Source organism: Zosterops lateralis (genome assembly GCF_965231275.1).
Source record: "Zosterops lateralis genome assembly, chromosome: 1".
In the NCBI taxonomy this organism is placed as follows: Eukaryota; Metazoa; Chordata; class Aves; order Passeriformes; family Zosteropidae; genus Zosterops; species Zosterops lateralis.
In genome coordinates, this window is record NC_139762.1 from 150,912,784 (window position 1) to 150,928,348 (window position 15,565).

A 15,565-nucleotide genomic window follows, 5' to 3' on the forward strand; every position below is an offset into this window, starting at 1 on the left:
GCCCGCAGGATTCGCGGCTCCGCAGAAAGCCCCGAGCTCAGCAGCGTGCGGCCCCGGCTGATAAATGATGCTCATATCCCATTCGAATATGATGCAAGCAGTTTTTTTGTAGTTTGTCTTCCATGGCGGTAGTAAAGTTTTTAATTAGGAAAGCTAATGAGATCGATTAGTCATTAGAAGTGACCTCTGGATCGTGGTGAGGAGTGGGGATGTGTGCGCCGGGCTGATAACGGGGGACGCTGGGGTATTGTTTGTAATAAAAGCGTGAAGTGTTTGATTTGAGTGAAATGTGCCACGGGGAATACATCACGCAGAGAGGAAAAAATTACAACCCTGGGAGCCTGTAATGAAGGGAATTAAACCAACATCCTGTCTAAATAACATGATTATCTACACAAAACCCCTCAGCTAGCAAGTAATAATAGAAAACGGAGCTCTTCGTAGAGGCTCTTTGAGGAGGTAGTTAATGCCGGAGTCGCGCATCAGGCACTTTCCAAGGAGCAGCTTCGGAATGAATACACCATCCAATTACCTCTGGGAATAGAGTTTACCAGGTGCCAGCCTGTTTTGGGGGAGGAGGAGGAGGAGGGGGATGCCTGCAATAATTTGGGAGCTCTCTTTCTTGTCAGGCAGGAGTTTGATGCAATTCTGGGTTGATTGGTGGCAGCTCGAGCTTGCATGGGGCAAAAAAATGTTAATTATGTATTCAGCAAATTCCCAGCTTAGTTATTCCATGAGGTTGGAGTGGAGGAGGGAAAGGGGCAACTTGTTCAGTTGCTGGCTGGGGAAGATGTGGGATTGTGGCTCTCATCCCTTTCCTGGTGGGATAGAAGTGCTTTGGGTACATGGTTGGTGCTGTATCCGTGAGAGGTTGGGTGTGTTCATGTGTTCTGAGTGACAAAAGTGACAGAAAGCAGATTTAAGTGGAATCTTAGGGAGAAATTCTTCCCTGCAAGGATGGTGACGCCCTGGCAGATGTTGCCCAGAGAAGCTGTGGCTGCTCCATCCCTGCAAGTGTCCAAGGCCAGCTTGGACAAGGCTTGGAGCAACCTGGGATGGCAGAAGCTGTCCCTGCCCATGGTAGGAGGTGGAACTGGATGGTCTTCAAGCTCCCTTCCAACCCAACCGTTTCATGAATCAATGATTTCAGGACAGTCCCACCATCACCACAGCTGGGATTTCATTGTGGCACCTCTGTCCTTTTGTTATCTCCATTTTCCTGTCCTAAATGCAGTTCCCTGAAGGAAAAAAGCTCTTAAGTTTGCCAGTACTTGGGAGCAATATTAATTGTAATTAGAGCTTCAGCCTTGCAAAGGCTTTAAAAGCCCACGCAGAGGTTTGGTCACTGCCCTGAAGAATTTGATCTGCTACAAAAAAATCCTGGGATAGGGAAAGAGCAATGAAATCCCATTTGCTTTCCATGTTCTTTCCTCTTTCCCTTCTTGCCTCACCTCTAAAGTGACCTCTGAAGTGCCTCACCTCTAAAGTGGCTGCAGTTCCTCCAGTCATTGAATCATCAAGTGGTTTCTACTGGAAGAGAACTTAGAAGATCCTTTAGTTCCATGATTTATCCCATTGGTTCAGATTGCAGAATGTTGTGATTGTCATCTTTATCACAAAAAATTCCAGTGATTTTTCTGTTGTGGCAAGCCTGGTTTTTGCTGTTTCCCGTCATCAGGGGTTATGGCTTTTTTGCTGAATTTAGGAATGGAAATTTGTGTTGCCTGAGCCCTCCCAAAGCCAACACAAGTCATCAGCTTGTTGGGAATGCTCAAGAAGGAAAATATTCCCTGTATGAAACTGTAAAGCTGTGGATTGATGTTGCCACTGTTGCAGGGAAATGGGAGAGCTGTTCCCTCCTTTCTAGGGCATGGTATCAGCTCTTAAATATATTTTCCTGCTTTTCCTAGTTTACCTTGGAATCCACCTTTTTCTCCCTTCTCTCACAGAGGCAAACATGAGAATGGGTCTAACGTTTTCAGTGAAAATAACGATCCCACTTTTCCCCTCCCAGCCTCTTCATAATTTTAATGAGAGAATCTCCAAGAAAAACAGCCGGCCCTTTAAATCAGTTATAAAACCTGGAGACCGAGGCTCAGCATGGAGTGTCAGCTTTAATTATCTGGGCAGTTACAGCTGTATGTTATAAAAGTCGGGCAATTAGGTGTATTCCTGAAAGCTTGGGGGAAAAAAAAAAGGCTGGTGGAGGAAAACCACAGTCAAACATAGAACTGTTAATTGCACAAAACATTCTGCGGAGTAACCCGGGATGCAACATAGAGAATCTGGGAATGGGTAGGGCTGGAAGGGAGCTTAATGCTGATCCAGTTCCCTATCCATGGAAGGGACCTTCCATTATCCCAGGTTGCTCCAAGCCCTGTCCAGCCTGGATGTCCACACTTCTGGGGATGTGTTATATGATGAAAATGCCAAGGATTAAAGGCATACATTTATTTCCAGTGTGGACGTTTGGATCAAGGTGTTGTTGGTGAATCCGTGATTCCTGTGGTAGAGTTTTGCTAATGGGCTGGTGAAGCCAGTCCCAAGCCCTTCCAGACCTTTCTGTTACTGTCAACCATATTCCTGAAACTTCATCCCTTTTTTCAGGTGCTAAAACAAATGTTGGATGGAGGGCTTAAGTTGGATGTGGGACCAATGGCCATTGAACTTGATCATCATAAAGGTCTTTTCCAACCTTAAAAATTCCATGATTCTGTGAGAATGTCCGTGAGATCCCTACTGTGCCCATCCACACCTGAATTTCAAGCCTGTTTTTCCATGTTTTTTCTCCTAGGTTCCAACTTCCACTTTGTAAGGAGCCCCCCAGCCAACAAGGTGATAAAGACACGTTACAGGATCGTGAAGAAGAATGTGGTGTCTCCAGCCTTATCATCCTTCACCAGCCCCGTTCCCACCTGGAAGACCAGGCGCCCTGTGGCATCCAGGTAATTGTTCCATCCCTGGGATGCAGCTGGTTGGGATGTGGGAGCCACGGGAACTCCCACGTTGGCTCTGTGTTTTTCTGTTTCGTCTTCACTGTTTAATTTCTCTTTGTTTGGTGTATGCTGAGTTTATTGACTTAAAGTGTAAAATCATATTAGGAATTGTGTTATCCCAAGCTGGTGCCAACAGCTTATGCCTTTGGCTTCCTATTTATTCCCTCTTGGAATTAATTGTTTCCATGGAGCAGTTAAATAAGCTGAAAAGAGAATGAATAAATGTGTGGGTGTTGGTGGTGAAGGGGAGCTCTGAGTTTACACCCGGATGTAGATGCTCTTCCAGACTCGTGTATTCCCAATTATCTGGATGGGTACATCAGAAAATGTTTTGTCACCGCCTAGAGAAAGGAAGCACTGAAGGTGCTGTACCCTGAGTTGGAATATTCCTAAATCCATAGAGGTGTAAATATTTCCAGGGAGCATCTCAGAGGCCAATTCAAGACCCGGAGCTTGTTTGGAATCAGGAAGGTCATGAAAATAATTGATTCTTTAAAGTAAGGGGTGATTAGAAGTGATGGGTTTGGTGAAAATACAGGTTTTGGCTATTTTTAGATGAGGAATAATTTGTCCTCCCACTGAAATGCCATGTGTCATGGACAGTGTTTTGGGCAAAGAGAGTCTGCTCTGGTCTTCTCTGGCTTTGTTCTCCCTGCTCTGGGTGGTTTCCTCCAAAAGTCATTCCCCAGCAATGCTCTGGGGATTGCTGGCTCTTATGGTGTGGAGAGCTGTGGAGAGACAAAAATGGTGGTGATTGTTTTCAAAGCCTGACTTTGTCTGATATTTCCCTTTAAAAGTGAATTTTGGGATTCCCAAATCAGTATCTGAAGGGAGAGATGGCTTTGGAAGAGTTCAGGGTGATTAAGCAAAATAGGGGATAAACAGAGAGGTTCGAAAAAAAAGGTTGGGTCAGTTATTTCCTCTGTTTTCCAGGCTCTTTATTGAGAAACTCCTCTCCTGCTGTACGGTACTGGTCTCAAAGTGCTTCTTTCAGTATGAAAACTGGGATCCTTTTGGACTCATGGGCAACCTTACCTGCACCACTTCCTCCTTTTTCTTCACATTCTACTTTTGCCTGTGATATTTCCTCACGTGGGCATCATCCCTGAGATCCACAGGTCTCCTTTTGTTCTGGGTTTTCTCCTGCAATTACTGTTCCACTCGGAGGTACCACCTTCATTTGCAAATCCTTAGGAGCAAATTCCTGCATTTCCCTTTCCAGAAACAAACCATGTAATTTTTTGTCTGCTCCATCATCCTGCAATTTCATGGAATCACAGGGTGTTTGGGTAGGAAGAGACCTTTAAGATCCTTGAGATCCAAGCTCCTGCCACGGGCAGGAACATCTTCCACTACCCTAGGTTGCTCCAACCTGGCCTTGAACACTTCCAGGAATCCAGGGGCAGCCACAGCTTCTCTGGTAAACCTGTTCCAGGGCCTCACCACTGTGGAAGTGTCCAAGGCCAGGTTGGATGGGGCTTGGAGCAACCTGGAATAGTGGAAAGTGTCTCTGCCCATGGCAGGAGGTTGAAACAAGGTGGTCTTGAAGGTCCCTCACAACTCAAATGATTCTGTGACTTTCAGCCTTAATTAATAGAAAAGAACTCATCCTCCAACTGTTTGGCTCAGCTTCTTCCCTCACACCTTGTTACTCCTTGGAGTTACTTGATGGATGGAGGATCCATGGTGAGACTCAAGGAAGGGGAAATCTTCAAGCATGGAATTCAGAGCAGGAATGTCTGGGATATGTCGTGGCTCTTGCTCAACCCGGTGGTGTTTTCCCAAGGAACGACCTTGTTCTGCTGCAATTGGCCCAGGGCTCCCACTTGTAGGATCATTTTCTCTTTATTAATCTCTGACTTCATTAAATTGGTGTAGTTTAGATCTTACAGCTGCTTCAGACAAATCTTGATAAAATGCCATCAGCAAATTAAAACAATTATGTTTTAAAGAAGCCATAAATCTCCGTTTCCCAATTACCTTCATTGGGGGTGATCAATCATCTGGCCTGTCTGGTGGAAGCACATGGCAAATGCTTCTCCTGGAGTTTTAACTGGATTTTTTGCTCCATCGTTCCTATCATCATCTTGGATCTATCGCAAGCAACATGCCAGGATCTGTTTTTTTCCTGATTATTTTTCTCTTCCTAGAACAAGGAGAAGCTCTAGTGATGGTGGGACACCCCTTTAGTCACCTCAGTTTTATTTTTCATACTGAGCAGTCAATTTTTTAAAATATTCCTATTTTTCATTTTAATATTTTAATGTTTTTATAACAATTTGATGTTTTAAATATCCTCTTCCCCTTAAGCCAGCAGTGGGATGTCAACTGGTGGTGCTGCCCTCCAGTGCTACTCCCAAATGTCTTCTGACCTGGCACTAAGGAGTGATTTCTTCCATGAAGTCTACATCCAGGTTTTTGGATATTTGGAAGTAATGTAGCCAAGGTTTTACTTTGCTGGGACATCCAGGATGTCACCTTTTTTGCTGATAAATCCCCAAATCACCAGACTAAGTTGAAGAGGGATGTGGCTTTGGGAAATGAGTGACAGGGAGAGTTGCTGGAGGTACCTGATGTCAGTCCCACGGGAATGAATTCCATCCTCCCCTTCTTGCTGGGTTGCATTAAACTCGGCTGTGCTGTTGACTTTTCTTCAAGGCAATAGGTGGGAGTATATTTTAAATTAATTTTACTCCACTTTTTGTAATATTTTTGTTTTAAATAGATTTATAAGCAACTCGGGACCTATTTCTCCAAATTTATGAAGATAATTTTCACTCTCTTGATAAGGTGAAATTTACACCTGCTATTTCCATATTAATTCACATTGCTAAGTGGATCTAATTTTCTTCCGTTCTTCTATCTGGTGAGTGTGGCCTTTCCTAATGCAATTTCCCCTTCACTAAATCACTGTGATCGGGAGTCATGATCGAGTTAAATTAACTTAAATTAATTTACTTAATAAGAGCTCCAGATCATTGTGAATGAGGTTAAGATTTATTGATTCTCCTTTTCACTCCTTCCCCTTATCTGCCATAGCTTTGCTGGGAGCGCAGCTCACAAGGACTGTGATTTGCTGGCCTTAAATTTTAGTTGCTCCTGGTGACATTGAGGTTGCTCATCTGTTAAAAATCCTGGAGGGAGATGTCCTTTCCCCTCACAGCCTCCCTCTGCTGGGAAAGGGATGAGGGATTTGCCATGGAGGAGCTGGGATGGATGAAGTGTCGTGCTGAGATTTGGCATTGATGCTTCTCCTGTTTCCAACCTCTTTCCATGGTCCACATGGATGTAGCCACCAAAAAAAATGGGATGTCCACATGTCATAGACCTTGCACAGGCAGCAGAAGCCTTCTGGGGTTGATGATCAGAGGGATGGAGCACCCTTCCTCCAAGGAAAAGCTTAAAGAATTTGGATTGTTCAGCCTGGAGAAGAGAAGCTTCAGGGTGACCTCATTGCAGCCTTCCAGTGCCTGAAGGGGCTGACAGGAAAGATGGAGAGGGAATTTTTGCAAGGACAGGGAGGAATGGCTTCCCACTGAAAATAAGTAGCCTTAGATTGGATAGCAGGAAGAAGTTCTTTCCTGTGAGAGTGGTGAGGCCCTTGACCAGGTTTCCCAGAGAAGCTGGATCCCCAGGGAAGTCATCATGGTCCCAAAGCTTCCAGAGCTCAAGGAGCATTTGGACAGCACTCTCAGGGACAGGGTGGGATTTTTGAGGTGTCCTGTGCAGGACCAGGAGTTGGTCCTTGCATGTCCTTTCCAACTCAGAATATTCTAGGATTCTATAAATTCCTTCAGAAGACTCCAGTTCTCCCTCTGGGGAGCCAGAACCACTTTTAAGACACATTTTTGGGAGCAGAGAGCCCTTTGGGTTGAGCTTATAGACCCCCAGTGCGGGAATGAAGCACTGACCCACTTTGAAGAGTTTTCTTCTCAAATCCTGCTGCAAGTGTGGAAAACAAAAGTCACCTGTCTGCAAATAATGAGTTGTATCTGGCACTGCTGGGGAAACTCTGATATTTCTTCCTGAAAACTTCGCAGTGCCTCTTGAGGAACAATCCTACCCCTCCAGCACTATAAATAAGTAAAGAACAAGATAATCCAACATTTGTCAGAGAAATGCCAGCTCAGGAGAAAGGAACTCGTCAGTGGAGGATTCGCTCGTGTGGTTTAGTTTTGTTTTCCTTTTATTTTCTTCTCTTTGTTCTGCTCCGTGGCCTGGAGCTCATTGAACAGATTAAGATGGAAACAGTTGTCACCATCCCTGGAGGTGTTCAAGAAATGACTGGATGTGGCACTCAGTGCTCTGGTCTGGTTGACAATGTGGTGATTGGTCAAAGTTTGGACTTGATGATCTTTTCCAGCCTAAATGATTCTGTGATATGGTCGTTACAAGGATTTTTCCCCCAGGTTTCAAAGATCTGAAGCCTTTAGGGATTTGAGCTGAAAGATAAAAGTGGGTGATGCAGGTTTTGAAATGGGGCTCAGCCACAGTGGTGGGTGCAGGGCCACTTCCCTGGGAAGGGGGAGAGACAGCTGAGCATCCAAGAGGAAGAGGAACCACTATCCCTTCCAGTCATCCTCTGTAGGAGGTTGGGATTTTCCAGGTCACTTGGACACACCAACCTCTTTGACCCATCCCTTCCTTTCCTTCACAGTGGGTGGTTTTGGGTTTCCAGTTTCCTTTTGCACCCTTAACAGCAACAATTGCCAACCAGCTGACCCAACTCATGATCCACTTCAGGGGATCATGGAATGGTTTGGCTTAGAAGGGACCTTGGAAGAGCATCTGGTCCAACCCCAATGCCATGGGCAGGGATACCTTGCTCTAGACCAGGTTTTTCCAATCCCTATCCAGCCTGGCCTTGAACACTTCCATGGGATAGGACCATCCATTTCATGCAGCCCCTGTCATCTATTCCCAGGGAAGCCTTCCCAATTTTCCTTTCCATTTTTCTGGCGTTCCTTGACTGCTGTTGAGTTTCCCTGTGGAAGTGATTTTTCACCGCCTTGAGATAACGGGATCATGTGGTGGGGAAGGGCACTTGGCTTCCCTTCTGTGGTAGATTATTTTTCATGTTATTCCGGAGTGGGTGGAGCTACAGCTGCCAATCCTGGTGTGCTGTTAGTGTGCAATTAACCCTTTCTCCCTAAATCCATGGAAATCTGGTGGAACGGGAATCTTGGGTTATGGAGTAGAATCCCGCGTTGCCCACTGAATGTATTCCAGCTCCTGTGCCTCATTCCCACAGAACGGTGTGATTGACTTGCCATGGATGAAATAAAAGTGAAAACTCAATGTATCCCCTCTCTTTTGGGGAGGAGAATGTATTCTTTGGAATTCTGGGGAAGCTTTTTCATTTTTTCTATCTTCCTCTTGTGTTGGAGATTGGGGCAGTCAGGGTATGCATGGAGTCCACCATAATCCCATTGATGGACAGTAATGGGTTAAACCAGAATAATTCCATCACTTCTGAGCTTTTCGGTTGCACTCTGAGGGTCCCTAAGAAGTCCATCCATTCAGGAAACGGGATGGGGTCACCCAACAACTGTGACATCTCTGGGAACTTTTGGGAAGCACGTAGGATATGCTTGGGGAGCATTGTTTGCTCATTGTACAACCCAACGTTGGCTTGGGGTGGTGGTGAGACCCTGGCACAGGTTGCCCAGGACAGTTTTAACTACCCCATCCCTGGGAGTATTCCAGGCCAGGTTGGACGGAGCTTGGAGCAACCTGGGACAGTGGAAGGTGTCCCTGTCCGTGGTTGGAACTCGATGCTTTTTAATGCCCCTTCCAACCTAAACTGTTCGGGATTCTTTATTCATGATCTTGGAAGGTCAGTGGCTGGAGCTGAGAACAGAGAACAGAGTTTGGGGCCGTAATTCACAGTGGATGGAGAAAATCCATATTTCTCCGGTTCTGGGGTGTCATCTCAAAAGTTGCAGAGAAAACAGGGAAAACTGTTAACGTCGGCTTCCACGGTGGAAAATTGCCGAGCGCTCCGACGGGAGAGGCTTTAATCGACGTTCCCATATATTGTGAGCAGACAGGGATGGGCATTTTAAAGATCTCAGCAAATGCTGTCTTCTCTCCTTGATCCATTTATTTTTTTCCACTAGTCTGTACCTTCTAGGGTTCAAGAAGTGGGATCCCAACCTCCCACAGAGCAGTTTGGAGCACAAACAGGACAGAACTTGTGAGCCAGATGCTGCTTTAAGTAGTTCAAGTGGTTCAGTCTCCCAGTTTTGGGGGATTTCAAGCACAGCTTTTTGTGTTGTTTATTTAATTGGGATGATGCTCCAGTGGGATTTTACCTCCCGGTGTCAGTTGCTCTGGGATCTTCCCACATGGAGGAAAGGGAGTTGTGACCAGAGGACAGAGGTTGGGACACCGGGAGTTAATTTCCTTTTATCAAGATGATAAAATCCCCCCTCCTCCTTCCTGGCTTTTGCCGCGTTAATCTGTGAACGGAGTGGAATGTGACGAATGGCCTTAAAGTTCCTGTCAATTTTTTTCTTCCCAAATTCATTTGACATGAAAGTGAGAAGTAAACAGAAAGCCTGTGGTTAAGCAGATAACTTGGAAAGCCTTTTCCATCACATTTAAAAACGGCCGTGTCATGGATTCTGCGAATTGGCGGCTCCTATTTTGTTTGATTTTATTTTGTCTGTGTGGTAAATTTTCTTTTAATAATCCCGACGTGGTTTGACGAGGTTTTAGGCCTCGGATTTTTTTTGAAGGGATGTTAAACCATTCTCCAAAATGACATCTCATTAAAGTGAAATTCATCTGCTGGGATTGGAGCTGTTACAGGCAGGAGGGAACAGTAACTCCCATTTGGAAATCCATATTTTTTGTTTCTATAGGAAGTACTTTTAATCCCTTTAATGAGGCTGGGATGAGATGCACAACCCGGATTGTTTCAGAGCAGCCCTGACATCTGGCCCAGCATAATCCAGTTTCTGTTCCGGACTGGTTTAGAGGCTTTAAAAAACAATGGCACCTCTTTGGGGCAAAGCTGGGGATTAAACCTCCCTGTTCTTGGTGCTCCCTCCTTCCCAAGAGATGGACACTGGGAAAAACTCAGTCCTCTCTTCTGCCTTCCTTTGCTTTTTTAAATTTATTTTTTTATTTTATTTTTTTAGTTCCTATTTCTTACTTCTTATTTCTTATTTCTGTTTATTCTTCCCCATTTTTCTTTTCTTTTCTCTTTTTCCTCTTTCCCTTTGTTATTTTCTTTTTCTTCTTAGTTTTCCCCTTTTCCTTTTCTTGATTTCCTCTTTTTGATTTGTTTTACCTTTGCTATCTTTTTTCTTTTCCCTTTTCTAGATTCCCCCTTTTTCATATTTTTTCTTTTTTTGTCTTCTTCCTTTTTTGCCTTCTTGCCTTTTTTCTCTTTTCTCCCTTTCCTTATCTCCTCTTTCCTTTTTTCTTTACTCCTTTTATCTCCTGCCCTCCTTTCCCTTTTTTCCCTTTGCCTTTGTTTTTTCTCTTTTGCTTTCTTTTTTCTTTTTCCTATTTCCTCTCTCCTTTTTTCTTTTTTCCATTCCATCGTTTTTTACCTTTCACTTTTTCATTTTCTTTTTTTCCTTTTCATATTTTTTCTTTTTTTTTATTTTTCATTATTCTTTGCCTTCTCCCTTTTTTATTTCCTTTTTTCCTTTATTCCCCTGTTTTAACTTTATCCTTTTTTTTTCTCTTTTCCCCTTTTATCTCCTTCCCTCCTTTTCTTTTTCCCTTCTTGTTTTTCTTTTTCTTTTTCCTTTTTTCCCTTTTTCCTTTTCATATTTTCCCCCTTTTTTTCCTTTTTTCTTTTTCCTCTCCCCCCTTTTGTCCCTTTTCCCCTCTCCTTCTTTTTTTTTTCTTTCTCCTTTTCCCATTTTCCCCTTTTTTCATTTTTCCTTTTTCCCTTTTTTGTTTTTTTCATTTTTTTTTCTCTATTTTCCTTCCTCCCCTTTAAATCTTTTTAAATACTTTATTTCTCTTTTTTCCCCCTTTTCTTTTTTCCTTTTTCCTTCACTTTTCTTTTTCCCCCCCCTCTTTTTTCTCTTTATCTTTCTCCCAAACATCTCTCCCAGCCGGTTGCTTTCCCACCTGGCAAACTCAGCAGCAGATCCAAGTTGTTCAGCTTCCAGCGGGATTCAGGGACTCCACCACTCCTACTCTCTGCCTTGACCCCCCCATCCTCCCAGTCTGTCCCAGTTCTGTCCAATTCCCAGGAAACCTTATGCTGGGAGGTTGGATTTTTCCTGCTTTTCCATGAATTCTGGGTTGCTGGTGCTGGGGGGAAGCGCTCCCGTTCCCTCCTCCTGGGTCAGCCGCAGTAATCGAGCTCCAGTTCAGAGGAAGTAATGAAACCAAAATAAAAGCGGGACTCAGGGGTTAATGACCAGCTCTAAATGCACATGAACATCCTTAGGAATAATGGGATTTTCCTTTTTTAATTTTGGTTAATGGAGTCGTCGCGTTTCGAATGGATTCCATTAAAAAGAAAACTGCCACATCCGATCCCAGGGACAGTGAGGGGTTATTTACTTGGCGGGGTGTTGTGTGGATCTTGGATCAGCTCCTTCCTGGAGCCTGGAGCATCCTTGTTGGTGAGCCCAGTGTTCTGTAAACTGGATCTTTTCTTCCTGGGAAGTCTTGCAGCTTTGTCCCAGGCTGGAGCTGTGTTGGATTTGGTGGTCAGAAAAGGCTTTTCCAACAGTCAGAGCTCCCAACACAGCACCAGCTTCCTGCTGCGTGAGATGTTGGATTTGCTGCAACCTTTGGCATGAGATCACAAAATCCTGGGATTGTTTAGGTTGGAAAAGACCTCCAAGATCAAGCCCAACCTGCAACTTATCTCCACTGTGTCACCCAGACTAGAGCACTGAGTGTCACGTCCAGCTGTTCCTTTGACACCTCCAGGGATGGTGATTTCACCACCTCCCCGGCAGCCCATTTCAATTGTGAACAAATTCCTCCTAAGATGCCCAAATTGGATGGAAATCATCGAGAAGCCATCCAGGCCATAGCTTGGATAATGTAATTGGAGTAAGTCCTTCTATCTCATTTCCCCCCAACCCCAAGCCAAATTTGATGGTGGAAAACCACTGTTGGAGAGCACGGTGCCACTGTTCCCAACCAGGGTGGGTGGCATCCTCCCTCAGTGGGATTTTCACCTGGGGCAGGACAGAGTTTCAAAATTGATCTCCGGAATGAGACAACATTCAGTTGTTGGGCTTCACAGACCAGTCTTAGAGGTTCAAACTTAACCCCTGTAGATAAAACCATTCCTGAGGATGTTCAGCAGCTCCTGGTGGACTTTGGATTGTTGAGGCCAGGCAGGAGCAAAGCAAGGGATGTGGTTTTGTTGGAATGTGTTTGATTTGCAGTGTGGATTTCAGATCCTCAGCACCACGTTGGCTCTCTAGATCTACTCTGAAGGGTCCCCACTACTTTTGGGATGCTGTGGGTCAGGGACGAGGAGATTCTGGAACCCTGATGGAGTTTGCAACCAAAGGATCCTACAGAAAAAGATAGATTGAGGTGATAAGTGAGATTAAAAAAGGGAGACTTTGCACGCCAAGAAATGCTTGTTTGGAGAGGTGCAGGGGACTTGTGAGTGGTTTGGGGTGAGGAACCATCTCCCAGTTCTGTTGAGGTGCTCCACCTCCGCAAGCATTCCCAGCCTCCAGAGCTGGACAAACCAAATGGAAAGATCCCATAGGGACTAAAACCAGCCTGGAGGGCATCACCTCTGTTGTGTAACAGAGCAGAGGTGCTCGTGGGGGTGCCACTTCTCAATGAGCTCCTGGGCAATGTCTTCCTGCCTGACTGCTCCCACCATTCCATTCCTGTGGAATTTTGAGTTAGTTATGTTTTCCTTAGTGTTGTCAGTAGGCTGAGAGCACAGGCACAGGCAGCTCGAGGAGGATTTGCTCAGGAGTGGTTTTCATTAGCCAGGATTTCTTTTCCTCCTCTTTTGTGAGGCCTTTCTTTGCTCTCCGAGACCAGCAGCTGTCAGAGAAAAGTGGAACATCCTTAGCAAGGAGCTTTAGAGGGATTAAAAGTTGGGAGATTGCAGCTGTGGATCAGCAGTTTTGGGTCAGGGATGGACCATCTGGTGCAGGAACTGAGGTAGGAGAGGTGAAAATGTGAGTTCAGGTAACCCAAGAGGTCTTTTCCAATGTTGGGTGCCATCTCCAGGTGCTGGGAAACCAGATTGGAGATGGCCCTTCCCATGCCATGGTGGAAAAAGTCAAAAATTCTCTGAGTGCTCTGGAGTCAGGCTGGGAGACCTGGGAGTATCCAGCCTGGAGAAAACAAAGATCCAGGGAGAGCTTAGAGCCCCTTCCAGTGCCTAAAGGGGCTCCAGGAGAGCTGGAGAGGGACTTTGGACAAGGGATGGAGGGACAGGACACAGGGAATGGCTTTCCACTGCCAGAGGGCAGGGTTAGATGGGATATTGGGAAGGAATTCTTCCCTGGGAGGGTAGTGAGGAGCTGTGATGGAATTCCTAGAGAAGCTTGGTTGCCTCTGGATCCCTGGAAGTGTCTAAGTCCAGGTTGGACAGGGTTTGGAGCAAGCTGAGGTAGTAGAAGGTGTCTCTGACCGTGGCAGGGTGTTGGAACTGGATAGTCTTTAAGGTCCCGTCCCACCCAAACATTCCACAATTCCATAAAAATGACAATTTTGGCTGTAATGCTGCTTTTTATGGATTAGTACACAGGATCTGGGATGGACTCTGGGCAATCAGGGCAGATGCCCCGGGAAGGAAGCAGAGGGTTGGTCCTTCCTCATCCAGTCTTGGAATACATCTTGTTCAAAGTCCTTCAGGGACTGAGTGTTGGGATTTGGAGCCAGTCTTTAAAATCCTTTAACCCTCTTGATGCTGCTCCCTCTGTCCCAGAGCATCCATTTATTCCTGCCCAGGTGCTCCAGGATAAAATCTCTCATGGGACCACAAAGTTCCAAGTTCAACTCTTCCTTTTCTCCATCCAAATTCCCCAAACACCAGCTGTATTTTTAAATAAGATAAATTTTATGGGATATAAGATATAACCCAGGCTTCAACAGCAATGGAGTAGCTTGGCCAGATGAAATCTCCCTGTGGATAAAGTTTTCAAAATTGGCCACATGCTGTATTTAAAACTCATTTTGAAGTGGTTTGGACCCTTCAGAAGTGTTTTTTTAAGGCTAATTATCCCTCCTAACAGCATCCCATTTGGAATAAATTTTCCAGTGCTGGATATTTACACACTCCCTGTTTTTTCACCTGACAGTGACAGCTGTGGGAGTGAGGAATGTATTTAATTCTTAAATATCTACTCTAATAAGAGATTAGTAATGGCAGAGCTGCTTTTTTTCCACCCTTTTCCCAGATGATTTTCCTACAAAGGGTTGTAACTTCTCCAGGCTTTTAGCAGATCGAACCCTCATGTTTTCCTGTGCCAATTCCAGTGTGAAGGTTGGGATTTAAAAGAAGAAGCACCAAAAAAAGGAAGGGGGAAGCAGAGCATGGCTGAATGGCAGCTCCACAAGGCACAAATTCCCTGAATTACTTCTTATCCTGATAAAATTGGGATAAAATTGGGCTAAATTCCTTTAAACTTTTCCGTGAGCTGCTGCACTGAGCTGAGTCCAACTGGCACCAGCATCTGGGCTGAGCTCCAGGCTGTGCCCGGGCAGGTCTCGGAGCTCAGGAATGAGCAATCCAGTTTTTTGGGGCAAAAAAGGTCACTTGGCAAGTGTTGGAGCATCGTTTTCCACTGATTAATTCTGTCCAGGCTAAGTAAACATTTAGGCTTCTTTCAGGCTGAAGGATGGATCCATCTGTTTCATCCTGGTGGGAGAAATCAGGGAGTATCCTGAGCTGGAAGGATCATCAAATCCAACTCCTGGCCCTGTATGGGAACATCCCCCCCAAAAAAAGATATAAAATACTCTAAAAAAGCTGGAGAAAACTCCTGGATTGGCAAATGCAGAGGGATCCTAAATAAGATCTTCAAGATCTTCACTGGGCAGCAGGATCTGTTTTCCAGGAGCTGGAAAGCACTTCATGCAATGGAAGGAAGGGAAGGGAAGGGAAGGGAAGGGAAGGGAAGGGAAGGGAAGGGAAGGGAAGGGAAGGGAAGGGAAGGGAAGGGAAGGGAAGAAGGAAGGAAGGAAGGAATTTGTACATCTCTCCCATGGGTCAAATTTCATCCTTGGGCTGAGTTAATGAAATTTCTGGTTGAGTTTATTAAGTGTCTGTTGTACTCAACATGGAGAAAAAATCCTAAATAATTATTTTAATTAAACCTACATAATTGTTTGGAAGATCTACTGGAAGGTTCCCTGCCCATGGCAGGGGGTCAGAATGAGATGATCTTTAAGGTCCCTTCCAACTCAAATTGTTCTGGGATTGTGTAATCAGCTTTCTCAGTCCCTGGGTGTTTATTTCCTTCTGCTGCCTTGGAAATAATTGGAATTAGCTCGTTAATACCAACTAATATCCGTCCTACCAAGTATGGTCTCTCCCCAACAGAGCACTGAGATTTCCTCTTTCTACACCCAAATTCTCTGTCTGACGGAACTTCCTTTGG

The 15,565-nt window shown here is 45.0% G+C and overlaps 1 protein-coding gene across 5 annotated transcripts in view; it reads left to right on the forward strand.

Moving 5' to 3' along the window:
* ZC3H3 (zinc finger CCCH-type containing 3) overlaps positions 1-15,565 on the forward strand; it is a 128,206-nt gene that overhangs the window by 47,260 nt on the left and 65,381 nt on the right. For all 5 annotated transcript variants that reach the window (XM_083869789.1, XM_083869792.1, XM_083869793.1 and 2 more), the window contains one exon: positions 2,795-2,945. In XM_083869789.1, the coding sequence (XP_083725915.1) occupies positions 2,795-2,945 (151 nt within the window). The remainder of the gene's footprint in view (positions 1-2,794; positions 2,946-15,565) is intronic.